We start from the raw sequence: 19,704 nt of genomic DNA on the forward strand, positions 1-19,704 counted from the left end.
CACTCGATAACTCTGTCTGTTGGGTCGAGAAAACTTGTTCACTCGTACGACTCGACAACTTTGTTGCCGTCCCAAATAAACTAATCAGGAGATGCATTTTACACTCGACAACTCTGTCTGTCGGGTCGAAAAAACGTGTCCACTCCTTCGACTCGACAACTTTAATAGTTGCCGTCCCTAATAAGCTAATGAGATGCATCTTAAACTCGACAACTTGTCCGCTCGTACAAGTTGTGAAATATATTTTTCCACTGGAATCATGTCGTTAGTATTGGACGTGACTGTTATAATGGCTAGGTGCCCTGACGGTATATTATCAGCCCCAACTATAGTCAATCGTTGCATCTCGGACCTCTGTTTGTTGTAAGCCGTACTGCCAGAGAAACCTGTGGAAGAAAAGGTGATCACACATAGGAAGTACATGTCTATTGAATTAGAGAAGTTCAATATGACAAACGTGACCTAGAAACATCTTCACTGTGCCAAGATAACAGGACTGATGAATCATCTGTAGAAACATCTACGGAAGTTGTGGAAAAGCTAGCCACAGACTACAACTCCACTCTTTCCACACTTATGGATTGTCATGCCCCTATGAAGACCAAGGGTGTCCGGTGACGCCCCTTTATCCAGTCGTACACTGCGGAGATCAGGCGGTGCTGCTAAACGGTTAAGAAGAAAATATGAGCGGCAGTGGCGGCGATCGATCAGGTCTGCGTGAAGATTTTGACGCTTTCAAGCACAGACAGGGTTCGCTATTAAGCGGACACCTTCGTGACCTTCCCAACTGTCCGCTTAATAGAGGTTGTAAAAATTACGTAATGTTTGTTAACGATCAACACTAAACGGTTACTCTGTAGTGTGCTAAAGTTGCATGTTGTTAAAGAAGCTATCCAGAGTTCAAGTTCATTACCTTTCATTACTAACTTTAATTTGTTTGTAAATGTACGTATTTCAAGGACGTAATCCAATACTACTATTGTCAATTCAGTCCGATGTCCGCTTAATAGAGGTTTTTAACAATAGGAATTAGCGAAATACAACTTATTTTAGTGTCCACGTTCGATTAATTAATTGGTGTCCGCAGAATAGGGGTTCGTTATAAAGCGAAATTTTCGTTTTGGGGCCAGGCTTAGTGTCCGCTTAATAGAGGGTGTCCGCTTAATTGGGGTTTCACTGTTTTATTATCCGCTTGTGGAACAAAACAATGGCATACTGCATCTAGCAGTGCCAATGGAAGCGTATGACAGAATACTAAGCGAATCAGTATCCTAATTGTTACACAGACAGGCGAGTGAGAATGAAGGATACATATATACCGACACACAACATGGAAGGTGTGTTTATCCCTCTACCGTGCGCGAGACAACGGGAAGGAAGTGTGTATGTAGTGAGCGAGTTCGGTTGCGAGACCTAACTCCTAAGCGACTTGCGGTCGTCACCAGATCTGCCACACGAGGGGCGATGCTATGGTGACAACCGTAAGTTGCCTCTCTAACGCTTCCAAGTGACATTTGCGGAGGGGAGCCTATATAAAAGGCTCTTTTTCCGAATTCTTATCATTGTGGGATAAACGCCTGCCTTCTTTCCATTTAGTTTGTTCGCGTTTTCGAATTCGTTCCTTTTTCACTGTCAAATCAGATAGCGATTAAAAGAAACAGCTGCTTTATTAGTGCTTTGTACTATAGACTATTTATGGTTATATTTGTTGAGAATACCTAAAGTAAAATGTTCCACGCATGCGTGTGCGTGGCTAAATTATTATTGCGTGATCAAGGACCACATACAGACGACATACGTGTAGACATGAGTAAACGAAGTTGTTGACCTTCGATATTCGCCTTATCAAGCACCGAGTATCCGGTCAATCGAATGTTGTGATGCCAGAAGCTTTCGAATGATTGTTTTTCATTTTCTTCGATCGACAAAGTTTATAAACGGCATTATAAGCGGACAATAGGTGTAAATTTGCTAACGATAGAAATCGCACGTTTCCATGGATATATACAGAATTACTTAAACGCTTCAATGTTTTGTCTTATCTTGATTTTGGGGCATGTTATGTTACCGAAAACTAATTAATGTTATATTCGCTACAGGCTTAATATAAATCAAGTCATCCCTTTGTTGGGAATATAATTGTCGGGAGAAATCAAGCCCTTCCATCTCTCACTTGATGAAAGTGACCTACTTTGTAGAAGTTTTTCAGAGGCAGCCACCCGTTAAAGAATTGAATCACCTGAATTTGCATTTCGCACATTATACAGTCACTGAGTCAGACCTCGCGCGCCGTCAGATGCTAGTTAACACAGGAGTCAATCTTAACAGCTAAAAATTCAGTCTGAACATTTAAAGTGTATTTATCAGTTTGTTACAGGAACACAAACAACTGAAGAAACCATTATCAAGCTATTAAAAGTGGCCTGACGATGTTGTAAGTATCAGATTTTTGACAGCGTGATTTTTGGTTCACGTGTCGAAATACATAAATGAAATGAGATTAAGTGATGAAACCGCCGTTTTCCATTCTTTTTCTCTCTTCAGGTGCAAAACAAGACTATTTTCCATTTTCCTGCCGTTTGCCATTTTCTTTATTGGAGTTTCTTGTGCCGAGCGGCAGTGTGATCAAATTAACAAAACGATCCCTAACCTTCATCTACACTGCGGCTACAACCTTACAGCTCGGTACACTCACGGACATCATTTCAGCAGTGCTTCGCGGGCAATAATATCTCTGAAAAACGTTCTCAAGAACTGCTCGCTTTTCGTTGATACCATGATTTGTTCTCTCTTTCTACCGCGGTGCACAGAGGAGATAAATGGACCTTATTTACCCTGCCGAGGAGTCTGTTACGACTTCGCACACGATTGCAATAAAATCATTCGGACCAGAGGACTTGAATGGACCGTAGCTATGTGTGATATTCTTCCAGAGAAAGACAACCCCAAGACTACTAAGGGCTACAGAGAGAGATGCTTCACTCCCCCTAACTACATAGTGAGCGGGAAAAGTAAGTATCACAGAATCATGACCATCGTAGTCTTCTGCACCCAGCTTGCATTTGAAGTAAAGCCAAAATACTAACAGATTTGCATTTTAACGCATTAGCAAGTGATAAGTTTATTGTTCTCACAAACTACTCGAGCGCCGGGAAAGATAAAATCGTCTAATTATCAGCTTATGTACAATACTTAAAGAAAAACGGCTGAGGATGGTAAGCAGATTTAGTTTTCGATTTTCTTTGTCCCTCGGTCAGTCTTCATGTATCTCAAATGTTGTTATTTCAAAAAGCTATCGAATTTATCAGGGTTATCAAAATATTTTGAAACGTAATGCTGACGGCATTTTAGATATTTCTGACTACCCTTATATTGGTTCCTCGCGAAATCATTTAAAACCGGATTTTACAAGAGTCCACATATCTTTGGTTCCGTTCGTGACTTGTTTAAACATACAAAATTGAATATTAATGTACCTTTTTATCAGCAATGGGCCATCAAGATAGATGGCAAGATGTCTCGTTTTTTGAAACAGGAGATGTTGAACGACATAACTAAAAGAGCTATAGTACGACCAAAATTGCCTCAAAACATCAAGAGTAACATGCTGCCTCCAGACGCAGTGTTATCTGAAGCCCTCAGTCATTTTATTTTTCCATCTGACGTTTATTTCATAAGGCCCAAACACCTTCGCTCTAGAGGACAGCACAGAAAACCAGGTGGTCGAGAGTTTCCCGCCATTCTACGGTTGCGGGTTGTCGCCTGCCGTACCATGTAGATCTCTTTTGGCATTTTAAATATGTTTCTACTAAATCCTGCTTTTAAAACGATTTTCATGAGCAGCCATCACAGTGACACCATTGTTTCCCAACCTTGTCCCCGTACTTGTCTTGTTTCTTTTGCCGTTTGTTTGTTTTTCTTGTCAGCCATATTCTTTTGGATACAAAGTTGCAAATTTTGCAAAAAAAAAAAAAAAGGTAGAAATGTTAAATAGATAAAAGTCCCATTGCATGGTCACTACAAACAAAAAACAGATAGATACAAAAGTTCTAAATAATGTATTTTACGTAGTAACAGTGACGGCAATGAAATCATTGTGCACTCGGACTATACTCTCAGAGCTACGGCCAGCCTCTTTCCACTCGTGTGAAACTTATTACGACTCAAAATTAAAGCAAGACGATGTCATCCGCATATCGCGTCTAGAAGAGCAAATTCTTGGATTTTCATATCTCTAAGGAGTCTTTATTATACACCAGTTGCGCCATTTTGAATCACTTAAGAAATTTCATTATCATACAGCAACTCAGACGGTATGCGTATTTCACGCGAAGAAGGATAAAAAATATCTTGGATTCTGATTCTTCGGATGGCTTCATTTGTCGCAACGCCGAGCAACAGGCTTCACGGGTGTTTTTAAGACAAAAATCTCACTCCACAGCGTAACAGTGGTCAAACCACGGCGCACTGGAATAAGCTCCTCCATCTTGATTCGCTGCGTAGGTATCTCTCCAATCTAACTTGATATACTCACGCTAAGGATGAATCAATTGTCAAATATACTTTTCTAATAATATCTACTTTATTTCTTTAGAATACAAGCACAACTGCTCAGATGTGGTTATTCCAGAATGCCAAGGTATCCCTGGTTACACTAAGACAGTAGTATCACCCAGCCTACAACGTAGGTACGCAACCTATATTCGATCAAAGATCAGGTATAACGCGAGTGATCCTTGTAGCCAAGGACGGAAAGAAATAGTCTGTGCGGAGAATTTACCAGCTTGCATGGATGGAACAGTCGGCTTTCTCTGTAGAGACGAATGTCTGGGATTTTTTAACAGGTGCAAGTCACCTTTCTTTTATGGGAGAGATATGTGTATGGAGTTTCCTGAGAAAGAAGATAGCCATAATCATGTTGTATGTAAGCAGACGCACTGGCCCCGTTCGGAGAATTGGCCGTTGACTGAAACTCCTAGTGCTACGCCGACAGCGATTTCAGGTGAGACTGGTTTACCCAGGGCGCTTTCCATTTACCAAGAAATTCCGAAATTCCGGTTGGGGTGTTAATGGAACAAAGGTTTGTCGGAAGTTCCACTGGAAACTTCCTAGGGATAAGTAAAATTTTGAAAAGGAAGCCCTATTTTCCCGTTGGAAACGTTCCGGAGAAAAAGCATGTTCTATTTACGAGTTTTCACAAGGAATCACCTGTTCCAGGTTATTCACGGCAATATTTGTGCCACCATCATGAATTTTGGTGACGAGAGCATAAGCGAATGGAACTTGTGTCAAATGGAACACGTTCTTCACTCGATGGACCTTTCCATTGAAGTTTCCGAAAGGTTTTGGTAAATGGTCATGGAAAATGCCCCCATCCGTTTAACTGTTCAAATGCACAGTTCACACGCGCTCCCTGACAGGGCTAGCCTGCTAGCTAGCCTGCAAATGCAGCCGCCTCTCATCGTTCCGCACCGCTAGGGACATTTCATAGAAAAGACGACGTCTCTTCTGTGAAACGTCCGTAGCAGCGAGGAGCGAGGAGAGGCGGCTGTATTTGCAGGCTATGTCAAGGCTAGAATTTAAGGGGGAATAAGTGCACTCTGAACCGATGGGTGTCAGTAGTTCTCAAAACAATAGATAAAGGGTCCAAACACCCTAAACCTAACACCTTCGAGCTGCAGGTTATAGGAAGAAATTAAAAATCGAGGTTTTCTCAGAAGAGATGCATCACCCGTTAAGCGGAGGAACTACCCGGGGAATGGCCTACACGGGCTAGGCCTCGGCCGACAAGGGTAACTTTTTCAGGTTTCAGGTTTATGAAAAACAAGAGAAGAATGAAAAAGTAGGGATTTCATTTGTTGAGGAATATGAAAGGCTTGGGAAGTATATCAAAGGGGGCTAACAGTACATTTTATTGTTGTGAAAAAGTCGAAAAAGCGTTCCCACATTCTGTAGCTGTTTCGTTAAATATCGTTAGTCCTGTGTTCAATTCGTTCTGCAACCAACTATACTTTTCAACAGTCATCAATTATTGAATTATCTCATTCATTTATCAGGTACTCCTACATCTCGAGAACCTTCAAGTAAAACAGGTTAGCAACTTTTTTTTTTTTTCATATCATGATCATCATGTTTCTACTTTTTACTTTCAGGCGCCTGCTACGCAGGCTAGTGGTGTGATAAGACCTTCACTGCTGCCTTGTACTACATGTTAACAAACGATCTCAGCTTTTTTTTGATTGACAGTTTCTCCCCAACGCGAATACGTACCCCCCGAAGCCTCTTAACCAAGGAATTTTCATGGGCCTCTCGGACAGCCACTCAGGCTTCTCCCCTCGCGTGTCTCTCTCGCGCGCCCTGTTCTTTCTTGGGCCTATTACTTTTACGCATTCTCTTGGATAATTTTCTCTGTTATTTTTAGAGCTTCCAATCATCAACCTGTAGACACAAAAAATTAAAACTGAATGCTTTTCAAGCTTTCAAATCTGAATTCAAATCTCGCACTAACCCTGGGTTATCTTAACCGAGCTTTGAACAACTCGGCCCAGGGGGTTTTATTGCTTGCAGTACATAATATCAACGTTACGTTGTTGTCGTTGTTGTTAGTGGCTGGTTAACTTTGTCATTCCTTCTTCATCTTGTATTCTGTTAAGCTACAGTTTGCCCTGTAAATGGATTAAAAATTGCAATTTACGGTCAAACTTGCGTTGATTCACCCTAAAGGGGGGACTACAAACAAAGCAGAAAACAATGAAAATTACTTATTATAATGGGACTCTAAGTGACCGCTTTATGGCTTTAGCCGTTAAGTTCTCAGAACCTTCCCGTCACTTGAATGGAAAGAGGGTTTTTCCCGCCATAACGAAGTGAAATGGCGGGGTTCCCACAAGTCGGCTGTTTTGATGTAGTGTGTACCATAATTTAGTCTGAATGCTTATGAAGTTTCATCTTTTGTTTACACTACCATTAGATACCGACGAGAAGCCAACAACCACAGGTACGAAGCTTTAATGAGCAATAATCTTGGTTTTGTTCCTCGTAAGAATAGAGCGCAATCACCTTCTTGGGGCTTTTCCCACTTTTATAAGAGGAGAGCCCTGGGAAAGAGGTTGAATGGGGCGATTATCGTGCCCATGCCCAACTACATCGCGCGGCTATTTTTTCTAAGTGACCAAAGAAAACGAGTGTGTAATCTCGTCAGAGTTACACACAAGAAAATGTGGAAATTTGCGATTTGACTGAAAACAATAAATTTGACTGTTTTAGCGAACGGAGAACAACATTGTTGGTCTGGTTAACAACGGTATTGCACTTTGTCTTTAGAGTTATGCTCTGTGCCTCAATCAATATAAGAATGAACATTTACGGAGAAAACATTCCTGGTAGTAATTTTGGAAAAAAATCTGCAAAACTCGCAAAAGTTAAAACCCCGCAAAACTTTGGTGCCAAACACCTCAAAACCTCAATCGTTTTGATATGCATGCTTTTGTTTCCTTGTAGACATCCCTCCTTCAGGTGTTCAAGGACTCCAGAAAGACAAAAAATCTGGCTCTAATAAGCTCTTAGTTGGGCTTGTCGTCACATTTGTTTTCTTGATTCTAGTTGTCCTAGGAGTTGTAGGGTTTGTGTGGTATAGGAGGAAGAAAGTTCGTCAGTTTGACTATCAAAAACAAGTTCTTTACTCCGACGACAAAGAGGAAGAATTTGAAATTTCTACTTAACAGTTTTTTCTTTTAGTAAATCAATAGTACAGATTTTACGAGTTTTATAATGATTTGTAAAATTAATATTGTAGTTTGTCAAACGGACTAAAATAAGGAAATGCCAGGGGTTTTCTTAGACCCCACAGTTAAATGAGTATTTCATACACACTTGCAGGGTCGAAAGCTTGAAAAGCCTTAAAAAGTTCATCAGCAGATTCCAGTCGTTTAAAAGGTTAAATCCACTGGGTGAGTGACTATCCAGTGGAAAGCGCAATTGGTTTCCCCTATCCACTGCCGGAAAGTGATTTATTCAATGAATAGCGCTATCTCGCTTTTGAAAGACTGGGACCTGAGACATAGTTAAGTAAAAATTTAGTATTGGCGACGTACAACGTTAAGGTGGCTCGATGCAGTTTTTCGGGGTCAATACCTCCCAAGTTTGGGCATAAACTACGTATACGTCGCTATTAACAAAGATTTGGAGAAATTACCACCACAGTTGTATTAGATAGAGATGAAAGTTTATTATGGTCACGGTTGCAATGACATCGGAGTTGTCATTATTAGCAACGAAATAACACCTACCTATTTGACTTGCAGCCGTATTTCTCGCCACTGAGAACTGTTCTTCCAAAATCGTTTACGCGAGCTTTTTCCTCCAATAGTCGTCTCAATGTTCGTGATCGAGATATTTTGGGATGAAGCTTTTATGGTGAGAAATACGGTTAAAAAAATGAACAATCTTGATGTTCGGCCGTTATCTGGGGAAAACAAAGCGCTTTTGAAATGCAATTTCGCCTCATAGTAGTTTCAATCTTTTTAAAAACGTGTGTGAAAGATCATGGAGATAATTCTAGCCAATTGCCAGAAAGAAGGATTTGATTAGCATGTATCGATGCGCTCTTGTTGGCGGTTTTGTAAACATTTTGGTCTACTTTAACAAATTAGCGAATAATTTTTAAACCGCTCGATAGATTTTTATTTATAATAAATTGAGATTCTCGCGTTTACGTTTGTGGAATCCCCGGCGAGAAATCCCTTTTTTGGCCTAAACGGGTATGCGCCGCTCTCGACTCAACAGAGTATAGTTTTCAGGTGTTGGGAAGTGAAAAGGGCCTGATACAATTCATCACCACTTAGCGTCTTGAAAAAGGTTGTCTTTTTGGACCAGAAGCCTTTAAAAGAGTGTGAAAATTGGCGATAAAAGTCTAAATTTGGTGAAAACAAAAAATCGTATTCCTAAAAAGCTACTTAATTGTGTTGGACAAACGCAGTGAATCGGGATCATAGAATAAGGTGGCTTGTCTTAACCCTTTAAACCTTAACATCAAAATTCAAATTCTCATTTGTTATCCCTATACGTTTTCAATAGTGGGGAGAATTTGTTGAAGTATCAATTGCATTCATCTTGTGTGATCATGTCCTTAATTCTCATGACCACTCTGTTTTATAAAGCATTGATATTACATGGAGAAATTTGACGCTGATCACTCTTAGGGCTTAAAGGGTTAAACGAGGTGGCTAAATGAAAGACTTGCCTTGAACAAGCTCAAGGTTTTGAAGGCCTCGCCGCCGGTGCAACTCTCAACCGCAGCTTCCCTTGGGTTCTCCCCTCCGCTTCTACGGACTCCTTTGTTATATGCCTGGTAATTAACTTCCAGCATTGGCAGGTTAAATGAAAATCAAAGTTATAAAGTTCTTTTTTTATTAGTAAATATTGGCTGTAGGGCTTTCGTATTTCAAGCAGAAAATACATCAGAATTGCAGTTTACAATAGGACCTGCATGCACCCTGATCTCCTTTTACCCCCTCTTTAAAGACTGTTCCATACCCTCTTGGACATCCTCCCTTAATTTTCCCTTACCATACATTTTCCTCGAACTCAAAGCAACCTCAATTCTGTATAACTAAAACAATTTTTTGCAACCAGTTTCACTATTTGCTACCTCAAATACACAGTTTATACGCCCTCCGTATCAGGGAGGGACAATTGCGCCGTTTGAAATGACGCTTGTCCTTGGTTTGACTAAACAATAGGTGAAAAGGCTCTTACACTCTTTTCAGCAGCAAATTGAGATTTCTGAACGTTTTAATTACTACGCTAACCCCCCAAAACTTTAAAAACCATGTAAGGAAAACGACGTGATTTATAGACAGCGTCAAAGGTGAATGTTTCCTTTTAATTTATATTAATGTGTTGTCCCTGAACTTTGAGTCAATACTTGAATTAAACTTTTACAACGATATTTGGGCAATACATCAGTTTATTGGTTTGTGACACCTCCGGGTGACACACGCGACTGACAAGGAAGCGCAGTATTACTACTTCGCGGCTGTGGTAGCTTTTCTTTTTGTAAAATGCGGCTTACTCTGCTCGCAATTTGGGCCTTGGTGGGCACTTTTTAGGGAAAAGCAAGCAAGAGGTGAAAGAAGCAGATTTCGTCTATGCCACTTTCAACCTATTAATTCCGAGTCCTGCTCGGATCCCTATCAGTCAAGCCATCGCACGTAGCACTCACGCGCATGTCAAAAGTCCTAAGAAGACAACCCACTCACCCGGTGGCTTACGGGCTCAAGGCCTCTCCCTCTTTCCCGCTGGCTGCTGTAGCTGTTTCTTGCAGTAACTCCGGATTTCAACTCATGGAACACCCTTACTTGTCAGCAGCCATCTGCTTCGCCTTCTGACAGTTTTTGTTGTGTCTTCTTCGCAAATTCTTGTTCCAATTTTGATTCAAAACATCAAAATAATGTATTATATCTTTGAAGTGAGGATCCAACGGAACATTATTTGTTCATTTTCTATTGACCTCGTATTTTAAGTAATGATTCAGGTAAGATAGAAAGCAATTTCTTTAGTTGTGCCGCAATACTCTCTCCTCACACAGAATGCTTTCATTTTTAAGCAGAGAATGCATAAACCTACAAAAAGGCAGTTTACGAAATATAATGTATTTTCGTTAATTAATTCCATTTTTAAAAGGTGCTTTTTTTGTTAAAAGATTTCGACCAATCATAAGAGTTGCAATTTTACATGTTGCAATTTTACATATTCTGCACATAGGATTTCTGTGTTATACTTAGACTCAGACGAGATTTTGTTATAAGGCAGTTAGAAAAAAAGTGGTGCAATGACCACGCTTGGCTGACTTGCGAATGCTCAACGAGATATGATAATTTAGTGTGAGAAAATAGAAGGGATTCCCGTCACGAGTTAGTTTAATTATTGGCTTGCATTAAATCTATGAAAAAATGATATTTTTTTAATAGTAAGTAGATTTAGTGTGTTGCACTTCTTGATTTTTTTCGCAAAGGCACAAGAAGCACGAGAATTGATTAAAAATTGTGAGTTAAACCTCTATGTATCACACGATGGCCTGTCTCACTGTACCAAAATTATCATATCTCGGTGAGCATTCGGAAGTCAGCCAAGCGCGGTCATTGCACGCGTGCTGAACAAGAATGCTGTATCATGACAGACTAGAAACAATAGACAACTCCCAAAGCACAAACTCGGCCAAAACGCTAAAAATCTTCAATGTTTACTCAAGTTTGGGCTTATAGAAGATAATGTCACAGTTTTTCAATGACCATGAAATTCAGAGTCCGGGTAGTTAGTTAATCAATTGTGGCCCTGAAAAAATTTCAAGGCAAAAAAACTACGATTTTTTAAGAAAATGCTTTTTTCGTGAGAAGGACTCTTCAACGCTGACAAACGTCAACAAATAGCGAAAACTATAATTTCTATATTTTTACTTTGCTCGAAATCGCGCGCATTTACAAGGCCCTAGAGCGTTTTGCTGACTTGCAAGGACCCATCTGTTATAACGATCCCCAAAATAAAGGGATAAGTCGCATAGTTTATTAGACATAATCGTGTAAAGTTTGCTTATCATTTTCGCATAAATTATGACCTAAATTTGGAAACCGCTGAATTTCTCGAATTGGGTCTTTGCGATTTTGGTGAAACTTTGTTCAGCGCAAGGCACTAATGCGCACTATGTGTAACCGAGAGATTTTCACGAAAAAATGCCGGCAACAGCAGATTTTCGACTCAGACCTCAAAGGGGCGTGGCATTATAACCACGTGACATTTACTCCGATCGCCAAAAATTTTATGTTATATTATAGATTGATCTATATGTTACCCATTCTATGTGTTAGACTTACGATAAAAGTAAAGGTGGGGATACCAGAGAGCTTCAAAGTAGGATGGTACCCCCCCAAAAAAACTGGGTCGAGTCACCTTAACAGCCTGCTTTTGATATATTTAAACTCTGACATCACTCCAAAGGATTTCAAGGAAGTGACCACTTAATTGAGGCCAGGGTGTCCCTCTTATAGAACACGTTTTCCTATTACTCCTGGGATCTCTCCACAACTCGAACAGAGAAATACACGCCTCGGCAGTTTACTAAGAGAAAGGCCCTAAGGCGAGGTTTTATTAATGTCTTACACACTGAGTTGTCTTGCATAAGATAAGTGGGTAGTAATAAGTTAACTAAACGTCTCTGATGTAATATTTTTTGCTTACACTACCATTAGACAAGTCAAATAAAGCCGATGAGATCCCTACGAACAGTACAGGTACGTAGCTTAATTCATTCAGATCATTTTGCAGTCCTGGTTTTTGTACCCTGAATATAACACATTCTTGTTCCAAGTTCTTTTCACCAGTTCCGGGGGAAAAGCCCTGGGAACGTGGTTGAATGGGGCGGTTACTCCTTATGTCGAGGTTTTATGAATCTCTTAATTGACTGTCTTGCATGAGATCAGAAAGCAGTAAAAAGTTAACTAAACGTTTCTGAATAGATGTGATTTGTTTTGCTTACACTACGAGTAGATAAGTCGAGTACATCCGATGAGAAGCCTTCGACCACTACAGGAACAGATCTTAAATCATTTTGCAATTTAGGTTTTTATACCTTATGACAATATATAACGCAATCTTGTTCCAAGGGCTTGTCCCTAATTCTGGAGGAAGAGCCCTCGCTCGGTACAAGGTCAACAGGGCGATTATCGATCGATTAGCGTGCTTCGAGCAGGATAATGGTTTTAATGGCCCATATTCAGTATACACGACTCCGACGTTTTCTAGTCTTATTTCTATGTTTGGTTTAGTTTTCATTGTACTCAACTCTCTTCTGGGAGAAACGAGACAATGGAATCTAAAAAAATTTGCGATTTTGTCGGTAAAGCCTAGGTGTCATGTTAGAATTTTGATATAGATTAAAACTGCCTGAATCTTCCGCTTTCGCCCCATATCAGGGAATCCGGAATCTGGAAATTTTTGCTTATGGAATCCGGAATTATGGACTTTGGAATCCGGAATCCTTAACAAAGAATCCAGGACCCAGTACCTCGAATCTGGAATCCACAGTTGAAATCCAGAATCCAATACTGGCTTGGATTCACTTATATGTAGGGATTCGAATTCGCCCGCGAGGGGGGGCGGGGGGGGGGGGGCACTTCCTTATAAGAGGCTAATGGGGATGTGCTGTTTGATGGGGTCGCATTTTCACAACTGGAATGACTATAATGGGGTTGCATTTTCAACAGAGTTACTAGAGTGGGTTCGCACAATTTCGGATTTTTGGGGTAAAAAAGTTGTTCATATCTACGGTTAGCAAACATGTCAGAATATTTGTACTGTCGGCGAAAAGTAAAGTGTTCTTCATTCAATTTATTAAAAAATGGGTCAATTCATTTTTGGATGACCTATTTAAAGGATTGATAAGGTAGCTACATAAATAGAAAGTGACTAAGTTGGGATCGCGAAAATTAAATTTTTGCCCAAAGTGACTGAGATGGGGTCTACAATTGCCAAGAAAATAGACTATAATGGGGTAGGGGCTCTGAGAGGCCTTCGGTACAAAACCAAGAAAAAATTAACCCAAGTAACCCCCCGGGTTCGAATCGTCTTTACAAAGCCGCTTTCTTTTCCCAACATGCGAATAATAATAATTTGCGAAGAAAATATTGCATGTAATTTTATGCCAGAACTTCATGTGGAGCGTGAACAAATAGTTAGTGCCATACAGAATTGAGTGAAGCACACCAAAACCTATCGCGTTTATATTCATGATTTTGTTTCCTCCTAGACATACCTTCACCAGCTGTCAAAGGACACCAGAAAGACAAAAGATCTGGCCCAAATAAACTCTTAGTAGGGTTTATGGTCACCTTTGCTTTTTTTATTCTAATTGTTCTAGGAGTTGTAGGTTTTGTTTGGTATAGGAGGAAGAAAGTTCGTCAGTTTGACTATCAAAAACAAGTTCTGTATTCCGAGGACAGAGAAGACGAATTTCAAATTTTTACTTAACTATTTTTTCTTTTAGTAGTGCAGTAGTGTAGAAATTCTACGAGTTGTGTAATAATTTGTAAAATTGTAGTTTATAAAGTAAATGGATAAAAATAACGAAATGCCAGTGGTTTTCTTGGACGTCATGCACAGTGGGTCGAAAGTTTGATAAGCCTTAACAGTGTGGCTAGTCAAACAACCCGTTCAATTTGCTCAAAAGTCTGAATCCACAGGATAAATCTCTCTTCAGTGGATAGCCCAACTGGTTTCGCTTATCCGCTGGAAAGCGATTTATTCAGTGGATAGCGCTATCTACCTTTTGAACGACTGGGTCCTGAGAAATAGTAAGGTAAATATTTTATAAATATTTATAAATATTTTTAGCACTTTTTACATTTTTACATATTTTATCACATTTTAGCGTTCACCACATTTTTATCTATTATAACTTGTTTTTAACTTATTTATGCTAATTTAGAGAACTTTTATACACTTGAAAATGACCTCGGAGAGGTCGAAACGTCGTGATTTTTTATCGCTAATATTTATCTCAAAATCGATTTCTAAGAAACTACTTATTAAGTTTAATATTGACTCGATAAACCCTTGGGAATCTAACCTGTGTCAGGCTCTCCGATAGAAGGAACATCGCGAAAATGAAACAAGCCAAGTGAGAGCAAGACGCAAGGAATCTTGTGAAGGGGAAGGTGGCGTGACAAAATAGGAGAGAGACCGCCATCTCTCTCCCCCAGCCCCCGTACGTTTTTTGCATCTTTTTTACCGCGCGACTGTTCTACTTTCTTGGAGCCTGGAACAGGCTATTGTCAATCCAATCAGGGCCCTATAAATCAATACCTGAGCAAACGTACCAGACAGAAAACCGTTATTGGCTAAAAAGGTTTCAAGTCGCACTTGACTCTGAGCTGGTGTATGCAGTAACTGCACTATAGGATTGTTTTGGGACGAACCCTGTTTCCTTTGCAACCTCGTACTAGCCAATACTGAAGCGATAACGTCCCAAAAAGAGTCCCATAGAACAACTATACCTCCCACACCTGATTTCAAAATGGCCAATGAGATACACTCAACAGGCTTTGCAAATCGCACTTGAGTCGCACTTGACTCTGAGCTGGTGTATGTAGTAACTGCACTATAGGATTGTTTTGGGACGAACCCTGTTTCCTTTACAACCTCGTATTAGCCAATACTGAAGCGATAACGTCCCAAAAAGAGTTCCATAGTGCAACTATATGTCCCACGCCTGATTTCAAAATGGCCAATCAGATACAATCAACAGGCTTTACGAGCGATCAACTTCCTTAACCAAAATTCTCGTGAGCGACCTCGCCGCCCTGACTTAAACCGTTAAAGAACGAGAAAGCCTGATTCAATTTCCTTCCGATTCAGGTGTTGGCCCAAAGCTAGTCCCATACTAAATGAGATGTTTTAGCCGAAAAGGAATGTTTAAAACTTTTTTTTGTCTAATCTATGGGACATATTTGTAACTGAACACCCAGTTTACTACGGTAAAACCACGCCACACTACACATTAAAACTATTACTGGTTAAACTGGGATGAGATCTCTTGAGTTTCTGAATTCGATAGCAATGATTCCGCGTCCCCTGTCGCAACAGACTGAAATTACCAGCTAGATTGGTGTGTGGCACTACATAGTCGCCCCAAACAGTGCCTAATTCCTGCGAAATGTTTGCGGGTGACAAATCAGTTGTTCGACTGTTTTCTTAGCCCGTTTTTATAGTCCCTCAGTGGAGCATCGGGTTTTTGCGTACAGGTTTACGCCCCCTCCCCCCCCCCCCCCCCCCCACAAGTTTGATTTTACTTTTAGTAGCCAGTTTAAGGTGTTAAGATAGCGAAGTGAGAGAGCAGGGAAAAACTCTACGATCTGAACGCCAGAACAGGCCAAGGCTAATTTCTGGGCGTCTAGCTGACGCTGCAGAAGCTGTTCTAGTCGGGAATTCCTTATTCGCCTTCATTTTGATAGACAAAAGTGTTTTACTGGAAAATAGACCACTCGTAAAGTTCATACGAAACTACGTCCGGGACTCGAGTAACGTATTTTCTATATCCTCAACAGTGAGGATATCGATGACTTTATTTTCCGCTCAAACTGTTATTTGTACACAATTTGCAAAATGCTAAGTGAAAAACTGACGGCGAGCGTCAGATTCCCGACTGACATAAATTCTTTCTCTGAGGAGCAGGAGAATGTTTTAACACACATATTAAAATACGAAAAAGAACTGAATTTTGTATGACGTAAAATTATTCAAGGCGTTCCTTCGAGTGAAGACGAAAGGAGACAACTTCAAGAAATTTCTGCCGCCGAACTACAGCAGTTCGCGATTACGTGTGTGCTGGGACTATGAGAAAGAAAAATGGCAAAAACTCTTGTCTATATAACAAAAAGAAAATTACAAGGTGCCTTGAAGATAGAAATTTATTTTCTCGTGGTGAAAAATAATATTTCACTCACTCAAGTAAAGCATTTGACACCCTGCCGCACAACTTACTTGTATCTAAACTACGCCTCAGTAGTTAAGACACCAGTGCCGTAGCAAGGTTAGATTTATTGGCGGGGGTAGGGGGCAACAAGGAGCGCCGAAGACACGAGCTGCTAGGGGGGTCCGGATCCGGGGGCATAGGGCAACTATAGGGTCTTGAAATAGCATTTTCAGCCTTCTGAGAGAAATAATTTCCAGGTCTCTCCTATTTAGAGGGTCTGAATGGGGGGGTCCACTTGTCGGTTGTCGGTTAAAATTTAGTTACTTTGTCGGTAGTCGGTTAAAGATTTCGATCTTTGTCGGTTGTCGGTTAATCTCATTTAATAAGTAAAAATGCATGTTAATTATTAATATTTGTTATGTGTTTCAATCAGTTTCAAGACTTTAATCCCTATAAAACATGTAAAACTTGTAAAAATGCATCATTTGATTGAACTTAAACTTCATTATGCAACATGATAGTGTATTTCACCAAAGCTTTTATTGCAAATGCGAACTTGGTTTCCCTGTTGATTACAGGGCACCATAAAAAGTAATGAAGAGAGGTTAATTGGACACAGAGGGAAACGCCCAGTCTAACCTTTTGGATACATAAATTATTTTTGGAGAAAAACCGCAAGGGGTGACAGGTTGCACATCTATACCGGCGTGAAAGACCTTTAATATTTTGGCTCTAACAAGCATGTTCTTTGCCACGGTTTTGCTTTCTTTTAGGAAATAAGGGGTGTTCTTTAAAAAATTTGCAAAGTAGCGGTTGGTTTTGTAGGAGATTCCACTTTTCCATTAAACCTTCTTTTACGACCAGAAGTGAGTTACAGTGTAAGCGATTTTTGAAGTCCTTTGTTTTTTCTTATCCTTGTAAATCCAGGTATCGTTCCTTTTTACTCGTAACAAGCGATGTTGATTGAAAATTCGACTAAAAGTGTACTGTGAAAGGTTTGAATCCAGCAGTCATTTCAAAAGTAGGTTGAGTTTGATCGTCCGGGTGAGCGTAGTCCTGAATAGGACTGTTGTTGTTGACAGTGACTGACGTTTCTACAACCTGTGCGGTAGTCATCTTCAGAGTCAAAGTGAGTTGTATTACGTCAGTTGTTCTTATTATACTCTGGTTATTGATCTGATTGGTCAATTACGTCGCGACGTTATTGGTCGTCTGTCAGTTAAGCCGTGATGTTATTGGCTATGAAGACTAAAAGTATACTATAATGAATTGTTTTTACTTCGAAGAATGACAACAGCTGTGGAGGCCGAGCGAGCGAACTCGTAAGTGAGAAATTTATTTGTACGTATTTAGGTAAGGCAAATCATATATCTTTAAAATAGAGGAAATAAACTTTATATGGAAAACAGCTATCACATCAGAATGTCTCTTTTTGCAAATCTAAACTCTGACAGACACTCGGACTCGGTCATCTCATTCAGGTTGAAAGTTGAATAATCTTTGTGCGGAAAGCAGGTGTTTTTCCACTCGAAAAGGTCAGACAACACAAAAAATTCTCCATCGTCAATGAAACTAGACGTACGGCTTAAAAATTGGATCTTGCGTTGTTTTAAAAGACGCCATTGCGAAAAACTTTGTTGCGAACGAACATCACACTTTTACATTTGTGTTTTCATTCAGTGTCGTCGTCGTTGACCTACCGACCGATTGCATCTTAAGTTTCCTTTTTCCTGCCGTAACTGACGTTCTCGTTCCAGTCTTTTCCCAGTCAACAGACGTCGTCGTCGTGAACTTTGTCGTGGTTTTTAAGTTCCCTATTGTGTCAAGATAGGCAACATTTCTTTTCCTTCCCTGCTCGGTTTTGTTTCAGGAGCGCGGACTTCGGTTTCTGTGAGTTTCATTTATTTCTGATTTCAATTTTTCTTTCAAATTGTGTTGGTAGCCTCTGTCCATCATCAACCATCAAGCGTTCTTTTGAATTTTGAAACACTTTCCTCAATTTCTTTTGACAAATCGGTGGGTGACAAGCCGCAAAATGTGTGCTGGAAGGTTTCCGTAGTCTTTACATCAAGGATAACTTTTTCGTTTAATCTTGTGCCTTTGTATACAACTGTGTCTAAAAATATTGTCTCAGTGAATTTCGGTGGTGAATTAAATAGCAGGATCATGCAAGTTTGCTTCTTCAAAGAAAGTTACGATGTCTGGTTTAAAGACGGTTTAGCTGCTTAGACTTTGTGTTTCAATATATGACATGAAATTGTTGGCAGAGGAAACTGCTGTCTTTGTGCCCATCGCAGTACGGTGGGTTTGGAGGTAGAGCTTTCCATTGAACGGGAAATAATTTTCTTTGAGGACTAATTTAAGCATTTGTCGTATATAATGTTTAGGACTAGGCGGGTTATAGACATTTTTGGCATACGCTCTGCAAACCGATTTCAATATCGTCGTTTTGTGGTACTGACTTGTAAAAAGGCTTGTGACGTGGTATTTTTGGTTACTTCCTACAAAGGTAGGAAAAATACAATATACTCTTCTTTCTGAAAAAAAACTATAGATAATGTCGGTCCATGTCGGTAGTCGGTTAATAATTTTCCTGTCGGTAGTCGGTAATTTTTTTCGCGTTTTGTCGGTAGTCGGTAATATTTTTTGCCCTTTGTCGCTAGTCGGTTAACCCCATTCACACCCTCTATTTAAGTAGTGCACTTTGTTTAATACCAGCTTGATTTTTCTTTGTTGAAGCCCTAAATAAACAATTTTCACGCTTTATGGAATCGAAATGAACACATTGAACCGAAGAACAGCGTGAAGAGCGTGGCCGCTGACCAAATCAAACGTGCCTGTCAAAATTATTGGGGGACCCAGGTCTCCCCGGCCCCTCCCAATGCTACGGCACTGGACATCATCATCACCATCATCATCATCATCATCATCATCATCATCATCATCATCATCATCTTTATTAAAAAACACTTAGCCTCATGAAGGACTACCTCTCAAATCGTCTTCAGAGAGTTAAGGATCGTTAACGCGGCTTGGGGATAGAAACTCTCCTGGCAAGAAGTTGGTGCGGGAGTGCTCCAGGGATCGATACTCCGGCCCATCGGTATATTATTCAGTATGTCTATGAATGATCTAGTTAATGTAATAAAGAACTGCGACTTATCCACTTACAATAACGACACTCAGATTTTCGCCGCTGAGACAGAACCAGACAAACTGCAGGAAATGGCCGATATAGT

The 19,704-nt window shown here is 40.2% G+C and overlaps 1 protein-coding gene across 2 annotated transcripts; it reads left to right on the forward strand.

Moving 5' to 3' along the window:
- The first annotated feature begins 1,930 nt into the window (after positions 1 to 1,930).
- LOC140950048 (uncharacterized) lies at positions 1,931 to 14,117 on the forward strand. 2 transcript variants are annotated; one of them, XM_073399212.1, is made up of 7 exons: positions 1,931 to 2,434; positions 2,545 to 3,011; positions 4,595 to 5,002; positions 6,057 to 6,092; positions 6,971 to 6,997; positions 12,246 to 12,287; positions 13,802 to 14,117. In XM_073399212.1, exons 1-7 carry the CDS (start codon positions 2,430 to 2,432, stop codon positions 14,020 to 14,022), a joined length of 1,206 nt encoding a protein of 401 aa, XP_073255313.1. In that variant the 5' UTR covers positions 1,931 to 2,429; the 3' UTR covers positions 14,023 to 14,117. The 2 variants fall into 2 exon arrangements, with proteins under 2 accessions (XP_073255313.1, XP_073255314.1); XM_073399213.1 differs by lacking the exons at positions 12,246 to 12,287; positions 13,802 to 14,117 and adding an exon at positions 7,501 to 9,947.
- Positions 14,118 to 19,704: the final 5,587 nt, after the last annotated feature.

The sequence above is a fragment of the Porites lutea genome, chromosome 10, assembly GCF_958299795.1.
Source record: "Porites lutea chromosome 10, jaPorLute2.1, whole genome shotgun sequence".
Taxonomy (NCBI): domain Eukaryota; kingdom Metazoa; phylum Cnidaria; class Anthozoa; order Scleractinia; family Poritidae; genus Porites; species Porites lutea.

Bases quoted from the DNA above. Each gene is read 5' to 3' on its own strand.
- LOC140950048 (XM_073399212.1), top strand. The intron at 3,012-4,594 runs GTAAGTATCACA...TTATTTCTTTAG, and splicing joins CTACATAGTGAGCGGGAAAA to AATACAAGCACAACTGCTCA. The intron at 5,003-6,056 runs GTGAGACTGGTT...TTCATTTATCAG, and splicing joins TACGCCGACAGCGATTTCAG to GTACTCCTACATCTCGAGAA.